The 14,138-nt window shown below is 45.9% G+C and overlaps 1 protein-coding gene across 1 annotated transcript; it reads left to right on the plus strand.

Annotated features, from left to right (window-relative positions):
* Positions 1–13,202: 13,202 nt before the first annotated feature.
* Positions 13,203–13,917, plus strand: LOC111157383 (metallothionein-1E-like). The gene is made up of 3 exons (XM_022518748.1): positions 13,203–13,287; positions 13,439–13,504; positions 13,662–13,917. Exons 1-3 carry the CDS (start codon positions 13,260–13,262, stop codon positions 13,751–13,753), a joined length of 186 nt encoding a protein of 61 aa, XP_022374456.1. The 5' UTR covers positions 13,203–13,259; the 3' UTR covers positions 13,754–13,917.
* Positions 13,918–14,138: the final 221 nt, after the last annotated feature.

Genomic DNA, 14,138 nt, shown 5'->3' on the forward strand with positions numbered 1-14,138 from the left:
GTTAAAGCCTTCGGCTCAGGTCATGATCTCAGGGTCCTGGGATTGAGCCCCACATGGGGCTCTCTGCTCAGCGGGGAGCCTGCTTCCCCTTCTCTCTCTGCCTGCCTCTCTGCCTACTTGTAATCTCTGTCTGTCAAATAAATAAATTTTTAAAAATCTTTAAAATTAAATAAATAAATAAAAGTTTAAAAAATAAAAAATAAAATAAAAATGGTTAAGATGGTAAACTTTGGGACGCCTGGGTGGCTCAGTTGGTTGGGCGACTGCCTTCGGCTCAGGTCATGATCCCGGAGTCCCGGGATCGAGTCCTGCATTAGGCTCCCAGATCCAGGGGAGTCTGCTTCTCCCTCTGACCTTCTCCTCGCTCATGCTCTATCTCAAATAAATAAATAAAATCTTTTAAAAAATATATTTAAAAAAAATGGTAAACTTTATGCTCCGTACATTGTACCACAATTAAAAACAAAATAAGCAAAGCTACATGGCAATAGAAAACAGTTGCTACATATGTGCGCTACGAACTGAACTGTATCTACCTCAAATTCATCCGTGGAAGCTCGAACCCCCTACGTGACTGTATTTGGAGACAGGCCAGTAGGGAGGTTGAAGGAGATCACAGGGTGGGACCTTGATATAATAGGATTAGGATTAGTGTCCTCAGGTGAGACAGCCGAGAGCTCTCTTTCAAGATGGTGGCTGCCTACAAACCCGGAAGAGGGCTGGCTCTCGTGGGAAACGAACCCTAGCTGCCTCCTGATCTTGGACTTCGAGCCTCCAGAACTGTGAGAAAACAGATTTCTGTTATCTAAACCACCCAGTGTATGGCATTTTGTCATGGCAGCCTGAGCTGTCAAATACTATGTGTGAGAGAAAGAGAAAACCAACACCGACAATATATGATAGTTAATACAAATTAGTAAGAAATGGACAGCAGGATTTAAAAAATTTTCCAAGGATATAGGGGTGCCTGGGTGGTCCACATCCTAGGACCCTGGGCTCAGATCACCGTCCCAGGGTCCTAGGATGGAGCCCCGCATTGGGCTCCCTGATGGCGAGGACTCTGCTTGTCTCCCTCTTCCTCTGCTCCCCGCTCCCAGCTCGTGCTGTCTCTCTCTCGCACTCTCTTTTTCTCTCTCATGCATGCACTCTCTCTCAAATAAATAAATAAAATCTTTTTTTTTTTTTTTAAAGATTTTATTTATTTATTTGACAGAGAGAAATCACAAGTAGGCAGAGAGGCAGGCAGAGAGAGAGGAGGAAGCAGGCTCCCTGCTGAGCAGAAAGCCCGATGTGGGGCTCGAACCCAGGACCTGGGATCATGACCTGAGCCGAAGGCAGCGGCTTAACCCACTGAGCCACCCAGGCGCCCCTAAATAAATAAAATCTTTTTTAAAAAACTTCATATATCCCCATATATCCCCACCTGGGTGGCTCAGTGGGTTAAAGCCTCTGCCTTCGGCTCAGGTCATGGTCTCAGGGTCCTGGGATCGAGCCCCGCATCGGGTTCTCTCTGCTCAGCAGGGAGCCTGCTTCCCCCGCTCTCTCTGCCTGCCTCTCTACTTGTGATCTCTGTCTGTCAAATAAATGAATAAAATCTTTAAAAAAAAAAACAAACTTCATATAGGTATATGGACATTGGGATTTCCCAAGACAATCAAGGGGATCTTTAGCTTTATTCATACTAACCTTTTACGAAGAGAATGCGCTCACTTCTGTTTGGCTAATTTTTACATATGCAAGTGAATACCACAACTTCCTTTTTTTTTTTTTTTTTTTTTCCCCCACTCAACAATCTGCCTTGGAGATATTTGTTAGAACACAGATAGCTAATAACAGCGATAGAGTATATTGTGGAATGATTACATCATAGCTCATTTCAAAATTTTGTTACAGACTAATGGATGGATATTTAGGTGGATTCCATTTTTTCCAACAGGCAGACTGGGGCTTCTCCTCATACACCGAGTTTCTCTTAGTTGTAAGCTGATACAACAAATTGCTGGAGTACAAGGAACAGACTTTTTTTTAAAATATTTTTATTATTTATTCGACACAGAGAGAGCACAAGTAGGCAGAGTGGCAGGCGGAGGGAGAGGGAGAAGCAGGGTCCCCGCTGAGCAGGGAGCCCAATGTGGGGCTCGATCCCAGGACTCTGGAATCATGACCCGAGCCGAAGGCAGACGCCCAACCAACTGAGCCACCCAGGTGCCCCATGAACAGACTTTTTAATAGATCTGGCCAGAAGTCCTTCGCTGGGACTGTTCCAACTTGCATTTCACCAGCAACATCTGAGAGTGTTCAATGCTCCATTTCCTCATTAACCTTGAATTTTTTTGTCAAGCTGAAGGGAAAAATGGCAGATTTTAAATTACACCTTTCCTTTTAACAGTAAAGCTGAGAACCTTTCCAGTGATTTATTGGCCCTTGGTTTCTGTGGACTACAGATTTATGTCCTTTGTTCTTTTTTCCTGCTTATTTGTTTGTAGTGTTCTTACTGATTTATAGAAGCTATTTATATATATTTTGGACACTGATCCTTTGTTTTCGATCTGCTTTTTTTTTTTTCCCCAGGAAGTTCTCAAAGGTTTTGGGCTTCTGCCAGAATTCTGTTTTCTTGTGTTTTAACCCCTTTTTCAAGATATAGTTTACGTGCTGCAAAATTCACTGATTTTAAGTGTACGATTCAATTATATTAACAAGTTTTCAGAATTGTGCCACCCTCACATACATTTTTTTAAATTTATTAATTATTTTTATTAACATATAATGTATTATTTGCCGCAGGGGTACAGGTCTGTGAATCGTCAGGCTTAACACACTTCACAGCACTCACCATAGCACATACCCTCCCCAATGTCCAGACCACAATACAGTTTTAAAATATTATCGTCATTCAGAAGTTCTACTGTGCCCATTTGCAGTTTAATCCTGCTCCCACCACGAACCCTAGGCAACCAATGACCTTCTTTCTGTCTCCAGGAGTTTGCCTTTTCTAGCCATTTCATGTAAATGGCGTCCTCCATAGCCTTTTGCATCCTTCACTTAGCATCATGTCTTTGAGATTCATGCCACGTAGCTGCACATCTTAGTCATTCATTCATTCATTTCATCCATTCATTCGTTTGTTTGTTTTTTATTGCTGAATAGGAGTTTCAGTGTATGGATATACCGCGTTATAGTTACCCATTCACTAGCTGGTGGACGTTTGAGTTGTTTGCACTTTTTGGCTATTTCAAATAATGTTCATAAATGGCTGTGAACCTTGGAGCATGAGTCTTTGTGTAGACATATATTTTATTTCTCTTGGTTAGATATTTAGGAGTGGAATTGCTGGATTTATTTATTTATTTGAGAGAGAAGAGGGTAGGGTCAGAGGGAGAAGCAAACTCCCTGCCAAGCAGGGAGCCCGATGCGGGACTCGATCCCGGGACTCCAGGTTCATGACCTGAGCCAAAGGCAGTCACTTAACCAACTGAGCCACCCAGGTGCCCGGAATTGCTGGATCTTTCTGGAACTTTCTGGAGAAATTGCCAAGTTGCTTTCCAAAGTGGCTGTACCATTTTACATCTCCAGTAGTGGTGCACATTTTCCACGTCCTCACTAGCCCTCTTAGATGCCTGCATTTTGTACCCCAGCCATTCCTAGTAAGTATAAAGTGGTATTGCATTGTGGTTTCAGTTTGCGATTCTCTTATATACTAATGATGTTGAGCACCCTTTCATAGGCTTAATAGCCATTCTTGTATCTTCTTTGCTGGCAAGTCTATTCAAATATTTTGCCCATCATAAAATGTTTGACTGTGGTAAAATATAGATAACGTAACGTTGGCCATTAAAAAAAATTTTTTTTTAAGATTTTATTTATTTATTTGACAGAGATCACAAGCAGGCAGAGAGAGAGAGGAAGGGAAGCAGGCTCCCTGCTGAGCAGAGAGCCCGATGTGGGGCTCGATCCCAAGACCCTGGGATGATGACCTGAGCTGAAGGCAGAGGCTTTAACCCACTGAGCCACTGAGGTGCCCCTAAAAATTTTTAAGTGTATAGCTTGGTAGCCTTGGATATATTCACTTGGTTGTACAGCCATCACCACTATCCATCTCCAGAACTTTTCCATCTTCCCAAACTAAACTCTGTCGCCAGGAAACAGTAACTCCCCACTCTTGTTTTTCTCTGGCTCCTGGAAACCACCATTCTACTTTCTCCATTAATTTACTTACATGAGACTACTCTAGGTGTCTCATGTAAGTGGCTTCATACGATGTTTATTTGTCCTTTCATGTCTCATTTCATTGAGCGTAATGTCTTTAAAGTTCATTCATGTTGTAACACTGGTCAGCATTTCATTCCTTTTGAAGGCTGAATTGCTTGTCCGTCGTATGTAGATAATGCACTTTGTTTATCTGTTCATCCGTCAGTGGACATTTGGGCTGTTTCCCAAATAGCTGTTTGGCTATTGTAAATAATGCAGTGAACACAAAGGCACATGTATCTTTTCGATTTAGTGTTTTCATTTTCCTCTGATAAAGACCCAGAAGTGGAATCGCTGGATTAATTGGTAGTTTATTTTTTTTTATTTTTTCAGGAAACTCCGTATTTTTTCCAGAGTGGCTGCCCCAATTTGCATCTCCACCAACAGGGCTAGAAGGTTTCCCTTTCATGTACCTGTTGGCCATCTTTATGTCTTTGGAAAAAGTGTCCTCTGCCCGCTCTTCAATCAGATTGTCTGGTTCTTAGCTATTGGGTTATGTGAGTTCTTTATATACTTTGAATATTAACCCCTTACCAGATAAATGGTTTGCAGACATTTCTTCCCCAGTTAGTAGGTTGCCTTTTCATTTTGCCGATGGTTTCCTTTGCTGTGCAGAAGCTTTTTAGTTTAATGGAGTCCTGTTTGTTTATTTTTGCTTTTGGTGTCAAATCCAAAAAAAAAAAAAAAAAAGTCATCACTAAGACTGATGTCAAGGAGCTTTCTGCCCATGTTTCTTCTAGGAGTCTTATGGTTTCAGGTCTTACATTCAAATCTTTAATCCAGTTTCAGTTATTTTTTTATATATGGTGTGAGATAGTGGTCAGTTTCATTCTTTTGCATGTAGCTATCCAGTTTTCCCAACACCATTTATTGGAGAGACAGTCCTTTCTCCCTTCTATATTCTTGGCTCCTTTGTTATAAATTAATTGACCATGTATGCATGGGTTTATTTCTGGGCTTTCTATTCTGTTCCCTTCATCTATTTGACTATTTTTATGCCAATACCATACTGTTTTGATTATTACAGTTTTATAATATAGTTTGAAATCAGGGAGTATGATGCCTTCTGGTGGCATTCTTTAGAGTTTTCCATTACTCAGCCTTCTAATGAATGATCTTTTCCCTCTTTCCATGGGATTTTGAGCAGACATGGGAGACATACATCTCCACCGAGCTGCCATCTCAACCCGCCCCCTCAAATCGTTTATATTTATGAATGCCTAAAAATCACCAAGCTCTGTGGTAGACACTGAGGAGAGAGGAAAGGAAATTGTCTCGGCCCTTCAAGGAATTCAGAGACCCGTGGGGAGGGTAAAGCCATCACAAAAATCCGGAGTGGAATCCTGGATGCTTTATATAATTTTTAATTTACATTCAGTTAGTTAATATATAATGTATTATTAGCTTCCGAGGTAGAGGTCAGTGATGCATCCGTCTTATATGACTCGAAGTGCTCATTACATCACCTGCCCTCCTTAATCCCGGATGCTTTAGAAGCTGGAAGAAACTTAAAGACCATGGCACCCAGGCTCTCCTCATTTTAGAGTTCAGGAAGCTGAGGCCCAGGGTGGGTGAGAAGTACAAGCAGAGGCTCTGGTGGCTTTAAGAAGGGAGAGACTCCACCAGGTTAGGATATCAGGGAAGACTCCTCAGAGGGGGAGGCATCTGCAGTCAGTTTTTAGGGATGGAAGGAGGGAGCAAAAATGTGGAGTGGGAGTGTCACATGTGTTTGGAAGAGGGTGTGGGATGCCCTAGTATCCTAGGGTGGAAGTGCTTGGGGACAGAAAAGGGAGGTGGAGGCCAGGTTACTAAGAAGGGAAGGATGCCAAAGGGTGTTTAGCTGACCCCTGAATGCAGGCTTTCAAAGCGGACTCTGCACCAGGCAGGTCTCGCTCTTCAAGGAGCTTTCTTACTGGCTTCCGGCAAGACTCCATTTTCTCCATTGCTTTGCATTATTAAGCACCCACCACGAGCCGGGCACTGTGCCAGGTGCCAGAGCTAGGACAGGGAGCACAGCAGACACAGCCCACGGCCTAGTGGGGCATCAGAGATTAAACAACAACAAAAAAAATCACACAGTGCACTAGCTGCTGGGGGAGGCTGTGTGGCAGAGGCCTAAGCGCACAGGCTCGGGGGAAAGACCACCTGACTGGGCCCTTGACCAGCAAGTGGCTTTCAGCAGTGTTACCCAGCCTCTCTGAGCCTCAGTCTCTCCCTCTGTAAAATGTAGGTGACGACCGGCCCTATCTTAGGGAGCTGTCAGAAGAATCAAGTGAGTTCGCATGTGTACAGCCCTGAGCACCTGGCACAGGATCGGGAGGATGTAAATACTAGCTGCTCTGTCACTCATGCCCGTCATTGTAATAAGTGCCACAGAGAAGGCATATGTTTGCAGATGACAGAGAGACTCCAATATTTGGGGTCCCAGGAAGGCCTTTCTGAGGAAGTGACCTTACACTGGGACCCAACATATGAAAGGGACAGGGGTGGAGGGAGCATTTTAGGCAAAGAAAGCAGCCTGTGCAAAGGGCCTGCAGGCAGAAAGCACTTCCCCCCACCTTTGCCAGGGGTAGTCAGACTTTCAAGGTGGCCTCCGTGATGCCATGATGCCATACTCCACTGCTCAGGCCCTCGCGTGTCCCCTCCCCTTGAGTGTGGCCTGGACCCAATGACTTCTTCTCCCAAATACAACACTGTAAAAGCGACAGGATGTCACACTGTGTTAAAGTGACCGTGACTTTCATCTGATCACATTTTGCTGTTGACACTCTCTTGCTTGCTCACTGTCGTGTTGTGGAATGCTCTAGGGAGAGGCCCGTGTGGCCCAGAGCCAAGGGAGACCTCTGGCCAATAGCTTATGAGGAACCAAGGCTTCAGCATGGTAGTCCCCAAGGACCCAAACCCTGCTGACGACCCCATGATCATGGAAGCTGATCCTGTCCCAGCTCACCCTGGAGATGACTGTGGCCTTGGCTGATACCCTGCTTGCTGTCGGGGAGGGAACCTGAGCCCCGAGGGCCTAGCTAAGCCTTGCCTGCATTCCTGACTCACAGAAACTACGACATAATACCTGTGTGTTGTCTCAGCTGCTCGCTCTGTTAGGCAGCATTAGATAACAAAGACACCTCCAAAATGAAGGCAGGGTCAGTAGAAAGAGAAGGAAGATCTAAGAGCAGACAATTGGTACCTGTGACAGAACCCTGGAATCCCAGGATCCCCGACAAGAAGGGACCTAACCTCTTTCTATCCACCTATCTGATGCTGGAATCACCACCTCTGTTTCTATTGCGGTGGGGACAGGAAACTATCTTCCAGGTGGGTCCATTTCGGTCATGGCCAGCTCTCACTGCAGGAAAGGCCTTTCCCTTCTGGAGCAGAACCTCTATGCCTGCAGCCCCATCCTTGGCCAGGTTCTGCCCTCGGGACCACAGAGGACAAGCCTCATTTCTTCTTCTCAGCATGGCATAAACATGCAAGCGGGGAGTCAGAAAGTCCTGGGATGAAATCCCAGTGCTGCCGTTGACAGCTGTGCCCCCGAGCGGCCATGAACCTCGAGGGTCCCGTCTTATAAAAACCAGGGTCTGCCTTTGAGCTGTGCAGTTTATCCTGAGTTTATCCTGAGATAAACTCAGGATGTCCTTAGTACCAGGCCTGGTGCATAGCAGGTGCTCAGTATTACTGCCCATGGGCCGCCTGGGTGGCTCAGTTGGTTAAGCATCTGACTCTTGATTTTGGCTCAGGTCATGATCTCAGGGTCATGAGATAGCCCCAAGTTGGGTTCCATACGAAGTGTGGAACCTGTTAAAGAGTCTTTGTCTCCCTCTTCTTCTGCCTCTCACTCCACTCCCTGCTCATGTGCTCTCTCAAAAAAAAAAAAAAAAAAAAAAAAAAAAAAAAAAATATATATATATATATATATATATATATATATATAGCAACTGTGTATGTGTGTGTGTATATATAAAACATATGTTAATAACATATATAACATACACTATATAATATATAGCATATATATTCTATAATATATATTCTATAACATAATATATATTAATATGTAATTATATCTTCATATATAATATATAACTATATATTAATAGTGCATATGTAACATATATAACATATAGTAATACTGTAGTTATATATATGACACACATATATCATCTATAAATAATATATATTTATATATTAATATAATCTATTATATATATTATATGTATAATCTATATATAAATAATATATATTAATAAAATCTATAAATTATATCTATAAATAATATATAATATTAATATATAATATATTATTTATAGATTACATATTTACATATATATTATATACGTATTCCCCACAACTACTCTGGCAGGTTAGAGATGACTGCAAAGTCACTGACTCCCATCAACAATAGGGCCTTCATCGTTTCCCCTTGAATCTGAGCAGCAGGATGTGGCACCGCTTGACCAACACAGCGTGGTGAAACTGAGCTGTGCAAGCTTCAGGGCCTAGGATTTGAGAGACACGCAGCTACCATGCTGACCCTCGGTCCTCATGCCTTTGGAGCCCTGAGCTGAACAGAAGGAGCCTCACTGCCCAGAGGCTGCTGTGCTGGAGAGGCCCCATGTGGGAGCTCTGGTCTAGAGCTCTAGCTGAGCTCAGGCCTCCGGCCATCCCTGCCAGGGGGCCAGACCTGTGAGTGAAGCTGACTTAGGTCTATTCACCCGCTGAATGCCTCCAAGTAAACTTGGTCGATGATGCACACAACAGAAGAATCAGGCAAAGGAGCCCTGTTGGAATTCCTGCCCCCCAAAACCAGAGCCAGTAAAATGGTGGTTTAAGCTGCTGAGCTTTGGGCCATTTGTCGCATAGTGGTAGACAATCAGAGCATCCATTGTGTAAATATGCAAACGTAACTTTTCTTCCAGAGTGAACCTGTCCACCCCTCTCAAAAGTTGTTCACGAGATGGGGTTTTGAGTTTTAGGACCATTGTGATCAACCGTCTCCTGGACAGTTGAAGCCTGACATGAAGACAACCCTCAGGATAGTCTGGCCCACAGTGCCAGTTAGAACTTCATCCAGAATGATTTCACTAAAAAGGAAATGATTGACTCACAACGGCTTCAGGGATGGCGGGGTCCAGGTGTTCCAGTGAGGTCGGTCTCCATTTCCTTTGCCATGGCTTTATTTTCAGGCTCTTCTCCTAGAGACAAAAGGCTTAGAAAGTCAGCCTCACCTCCTCTCAGGTTCAAGTGCAGATGGAAAGAGTAACTTCATTTTCCCAGCATTCCCAGCAAAAGTTTCAGTGATTCTCTTTGGTTCGTGGTTGGGTGAACCAGTCAGAGCCAATCCCTGTGGCCAGAGAGGCGGAATGGCCCAGGTTCCCAGAGACAGGGTCTCCACCATCCAAACCATATGGACCAAGAGTAGGGAGGTGAGATTGTACAAAGGAGAACTAAGTGTACTGCTATGGGAAGGATGAGTGGATGGCTAGACAGAACTATAAACATCCACCTCGGCAGTTAAAAGGAGAGTGAAAATTCACCTCCTTCATTCCAGATAACATACTTCTATTAATGCAAGCTAGGGCCATCCTTGCCTCACACTGATGACTCACATCAGATTAGCAGGGGGGTATTTTTCTTCATCTAATACTGCTTGGCTTCATCTCATTCATCCTCTACCATGCTAGGGATGCAGACATTGGAAGGTCCTTCCTCTCCATCTCCGTCCCAAGCACAGTGAGGCTTTCAGGGGCAAGTCAACGAGCAAGACTAGGGCCAGGTCTAGGTGATTGGCCAAGCTTCCCCTCACTGAGTCACAGTGATTCAACGCAGACAGCTAAGGCCTGGAGGCAAATTTTACTCCCAACATGGATGGCTCGGGGAAGCCTGGGTGGCTCAGTGGGTTAAGCCTCTGCCTTTGGCTCAGGTCATATCTCAGGGTCCTGGGATCGAGCCTGCGTTGGCTCTCTGCTCAGCGGGGAACCTGCTTCCCTTCCCTTCTCTCTCTGCCCACCTGTAATCTGTCAAATAAATAAATAAAAATCTTTAAAAAACAAAAACAAAAACCAACATGGATGGCTCAGACCCAAGGCTAAATTCAAGACTTTCAGGGCAAAAAACAAGCCCTATTATCTCTTCATAGAGTTTCATTGTTTCCCCTGAGTGGACCAGGGACTTCCTGATTAGAAATCAGGACTTTTAAACATAACATGCATGTCTATGTAAATAACAACAACAATGACAAAATCAGCCCACTACCCAAGGAGGAGGAGACCCGTGAGTGCACTAGTCCCCAACGCTGCTGGACACAGTGAGACTTCCGAGACCTTGGCTCTAAAATCAGTTTGCATGTGGCCCTCGAGTTCTAGTACAATTGGATCATTTGACAGGACGAGTAAACAGAGGCTCTGAGGGGCGCTGGCATGCTACTGCGCCCAGGTCACTCAGCTAGTGAGTGGCAGTGACCGTTAGAATTTAGACCCTCTGATGGCACAACTCTCCCGCCCTGCTTGCTGTTTTTATTAGCGTGAGCACACAGGTCCCAGGGCAGTGGAAAAAAAGTTTTTTACTTTCATTTTGTAATGGGCCCTTAATGTAAGGTGGGGCTGGGGACGGAGGGGACATTAAGGGGATAACCCCCATTAATTCATCTGACAAATATGCATTAGCACCTACTGCAGACTTGGCCCTGTGCCCGGGCTGGAGCCACATTTTGGGGGCAATGACCGTTCTTGTTTTCAGCAGTGCGCTGGAATGGGGAGGGACGCAGACATGTATCCAAGAATCGCATGTTCTTACATATTACAGACACAGAAAGTGCCAGGAAGTAAAAGGACAGGATGTTTACCAGCAGGTTCCATGGGCATTGTGACCCAGCACGGGGTTCAGGACGGGTTCCCGAGCAAGTGACGGTTGCTGAGCTATGAAGACATTTCCACAGGACCATACAGTAAATGCTGCGAGAACAGCCTGTCCTTGCCCACCCCCTCACTGAACTCCCTGCCGCGGCACCGGTGTTCCCTAAGCTTCAGGAAACTTCCAGCAACCGAAGGCTGCTGACTCCTCTGATGACACACTCAGAGCATTCCAAGGATGATGATCTAAGATCTGTTAGCCAGCAGCCAGACACACATGAGCAGGGAAGCAGGGTGTGCTCCCTCGGAGAGAAATTTGGACACTACCTCCACGCTTTCCCCTCAGCTACATGGGGGAAGAACGCTCTTGTGGGCTTTTCCCTTCCAAATGTTCCAGGGTGATGCCAACTTTCCAACGGGCTGCTGCTTCTGCAGGCTGTAATACAACTCCTTCCCCTTCCTCTGCCTAGCAGACACCTTCTCACCCTCCTTACCTCACTGGCCCACCTCCTTCCAGGCTGGACTGGCTTTCCCCTCTTTGCTCCCCCGCCCCTGAAGGCAATCTCCATCCTAGCCAGGACTCTGGTGTCACTTTTCCCTATGCGCCCATGGGGCTGCCCCCTTGACTCTGAGTTTCCTGAGCACCAAGCTTATAGTTTCTTGATCCTTGCTCTCCCTTGCCCGTGATGTCTACGCCTAGATGATCTATCCTCAGCATCTGCTGGACACTTTGAATCACTCGGCTCTGCCATATATTAGCTCTGTGATGTAGGCAAGCTACTTAACCTCTCTGGGCCTCCATTTCCTCCTCTTTAAAATAAGATTAAGGGATAGATCTTACCTCACAACGTTGTGTTTAAAAACAAAATTCAGGGGCACTTGGGTGGTTCAGTCAGTTAAGTGTCTGCTTTTGGCTCTGGTCCTGATCCCGGGGTCCTTGGATCCAGCTCCGAAAACAGGCTCCCTGCTCAGTGGGGAGCCTGCTTCTCCCTTTCCCTCTGCTGCTCCCCCTGCTTGTGCTTTCTCTCGCTCGTTCTCCTGCTGTCAAATAAATAAGTAAAATATTTTTAAAAATAAAAACAAAATGCAACTGAGCACACTTGAAGATATAATTTGCTTTATTTCATGATTCATGAATCAGGCGGCATCCCATCTAACAAGTGGACGGGAGCTCTGAGGTGTTGTGCCTCAGAGTGGAAGTGGAAGGTTTCTATAGGAAAGATTGGGTCAGGAAGTTATGAGCAAGGAAAAAGAAAGGACTGTTTCAGGCAAGGTCACCTTTGCTTAGGTGGAAGGGCAGAGGTCTTACTGAGTGGACTACTTCATCTTCCTTCGGGAAATGGAGAGGAACCGGGGGACAGATGGCCTCTTGGGTGCTGATCAGAAAATTCCTGATTGACCCCTAAGACTTCTATTTCTGAGGGAGGTTGAAACTGCTGTTAGATTAGGTATTAAGCTCACTTTGGTGACTTGACCTAAATGACACCATTCTGGGCCTATCATTTTCTTTTTAACAGTTACTACAGGATTAAATGAGAGCAGGCAGATAACACATAATCACACACAATCCCACAATAAAGCCCCTTAATGTACACTGGATAGATACGGTACCCATAACCATCCATCTCCCATGGGCTTACTCTGCTGTTAGAATTATTAAGCCTTGACCCGTACCCAGTGGTTTTTGTAATCTGCACTTCCAGCCGATTTTTCTATCCAAGCAGAGTTCCCCACTCCTTCCCAGTTTACCCCACCTCCCTGTCCCCTCCACAGATGAGTTCAGGCACAGGCCAGGAGGGCGGGAGGTGTGCACGCCAGAGGACGGGGGCAGAGTGCTGGGCACACGGCCCAGCCCCCAGGCACGCGGCGTTCCCGCTCTGCACCCGGCCCTCCGTCATGCGAGGTGGCCCGGGGCTCACGGAGGCGACTTCGGGGAACCGGGCGAGTGGCCGTGTGCAGAGCCCCGTGCGCCGCGCGGCCGCGGATGATTCAGCGCGGGGCGTGTGCAGGCAGCGGCCAGGGGGCGGGCTTTTGCACTCGCCCCGGCTCCTTGTGGCTATAAAGACGGCCCTCGGGGGGTGAGTTTCACCACGGTTCCCTGAAGTCTTTGCTGTTCGTTGTGTTACTGTCCACGGACTCCAGCCGCCGTTTTTTTACGCTATGGATCCCAACTGCTCCTGTGGCACCGGTAAGGAAATTCAGAGTCGTTGATTCCTTTTCCTCGGGGATGGGGCTGTTTGTGGGTAGGAACGCTCACCGGGACCTCTAGTATGCATTCCCGGCTGTTGAGCCCACGCATGGTTCGCACTGCCCTTTTTTTTTTTTTTTTTTTTTTGCAGGTGGTTCCTGCACGTGCGCTGGCTCCTGCAAATGCAAAGAATGCAAATGCAGTTCCTGCAAGAAGAGTGAGTGGAATCTTTGAGAAGACACTTCTGTGCATCTTTACTCTTTATGCCCCGAGGGGAGTTTAAACTGGATGGTTGATAATCCTTTTCTTGGGAGGGAAGGTGCTGCTTCCATAGTGCGCCCAGTATTTAATCTCTGCCGTCTTTCTTCCTCCAGGCTGTTGCTCCTGCTGCCCGGTGGGTTGTGCCAAGTGCGCCCAGGGCTGCATTTGCAAAGGGGCGTCGGACAAGTGCAGCTGCTGTGCCTGATCCCAGGGAGCCTGTTTCCGATGTAAATAGAGCGACATGTGCAAACCTACAGTGTTTCTTGGTGCTTTTTTGTTTGGGATACAACCCTGACCAGTTTCCTACATTCCTTGTTGTTTAATCCTTATAAAATACATGAGTTACATAATAAAAGCTGTTGACTTGTATTCTCAGTCTGTTTTTCTTTTGCGTGCCCACGAGGGTTGGGGTAGGGAATTCCACCAGAATTGCAGAAACCTGTTTCTGGACACAGATGTTAATTCCCTAAGACTGAATGCTTTAAGGCAAAGCCAGTGAGTTCAGGGAACTTCATCTTCGGTAAAATGAAAAGGCATCATTCCAGAGGATATAAAGGTCTGGGAGCCCTGTGTTCTCATGCCAATTTTGC

This window comes from Enhydra lutris, unplaced genomic scaffold, assembly GCF_002288905.1.
Source record: "Enhydra lutris kenyoni isolate GAN:26980312 unplaced genomic scaffold, ASM228890v2 scaffoldscaffold54, whole genome shotgun sequence".
Lineage (NCBI taxonomy): Eukaryota > Metazoa > Chordata > Mammalia > Carnivora > Mustelidae > Enhydra > Enhydra lutris.

What these genes read in the sequence shown, in the direction of transcription:
- LOC111157383 (XM_022518748.1), top strand. Translation starts at nt 13,260, where the DNA reads ATGGATCCCAACTGCTCCTGTGGCACCG. An exon ending in CAACTGCTCCTGTGGCACCG is followed by an intron (nt 13,288 to 13,438) that starts GTAAGGAAATTC and finishes TTTTTTTTGCAG; the next exon opens with GTGGTTCCTGCACGTGCGCT. An exon ending in ATGCAGTTCCTGCAAGAAGA is followed by an intron (nt 13,505 to 13,661) that starts GTGAGTGGAATC and finishes TTCTTCCTCCAG; the next exon opens with GCTGTTGCTCCTGCTGCCCG.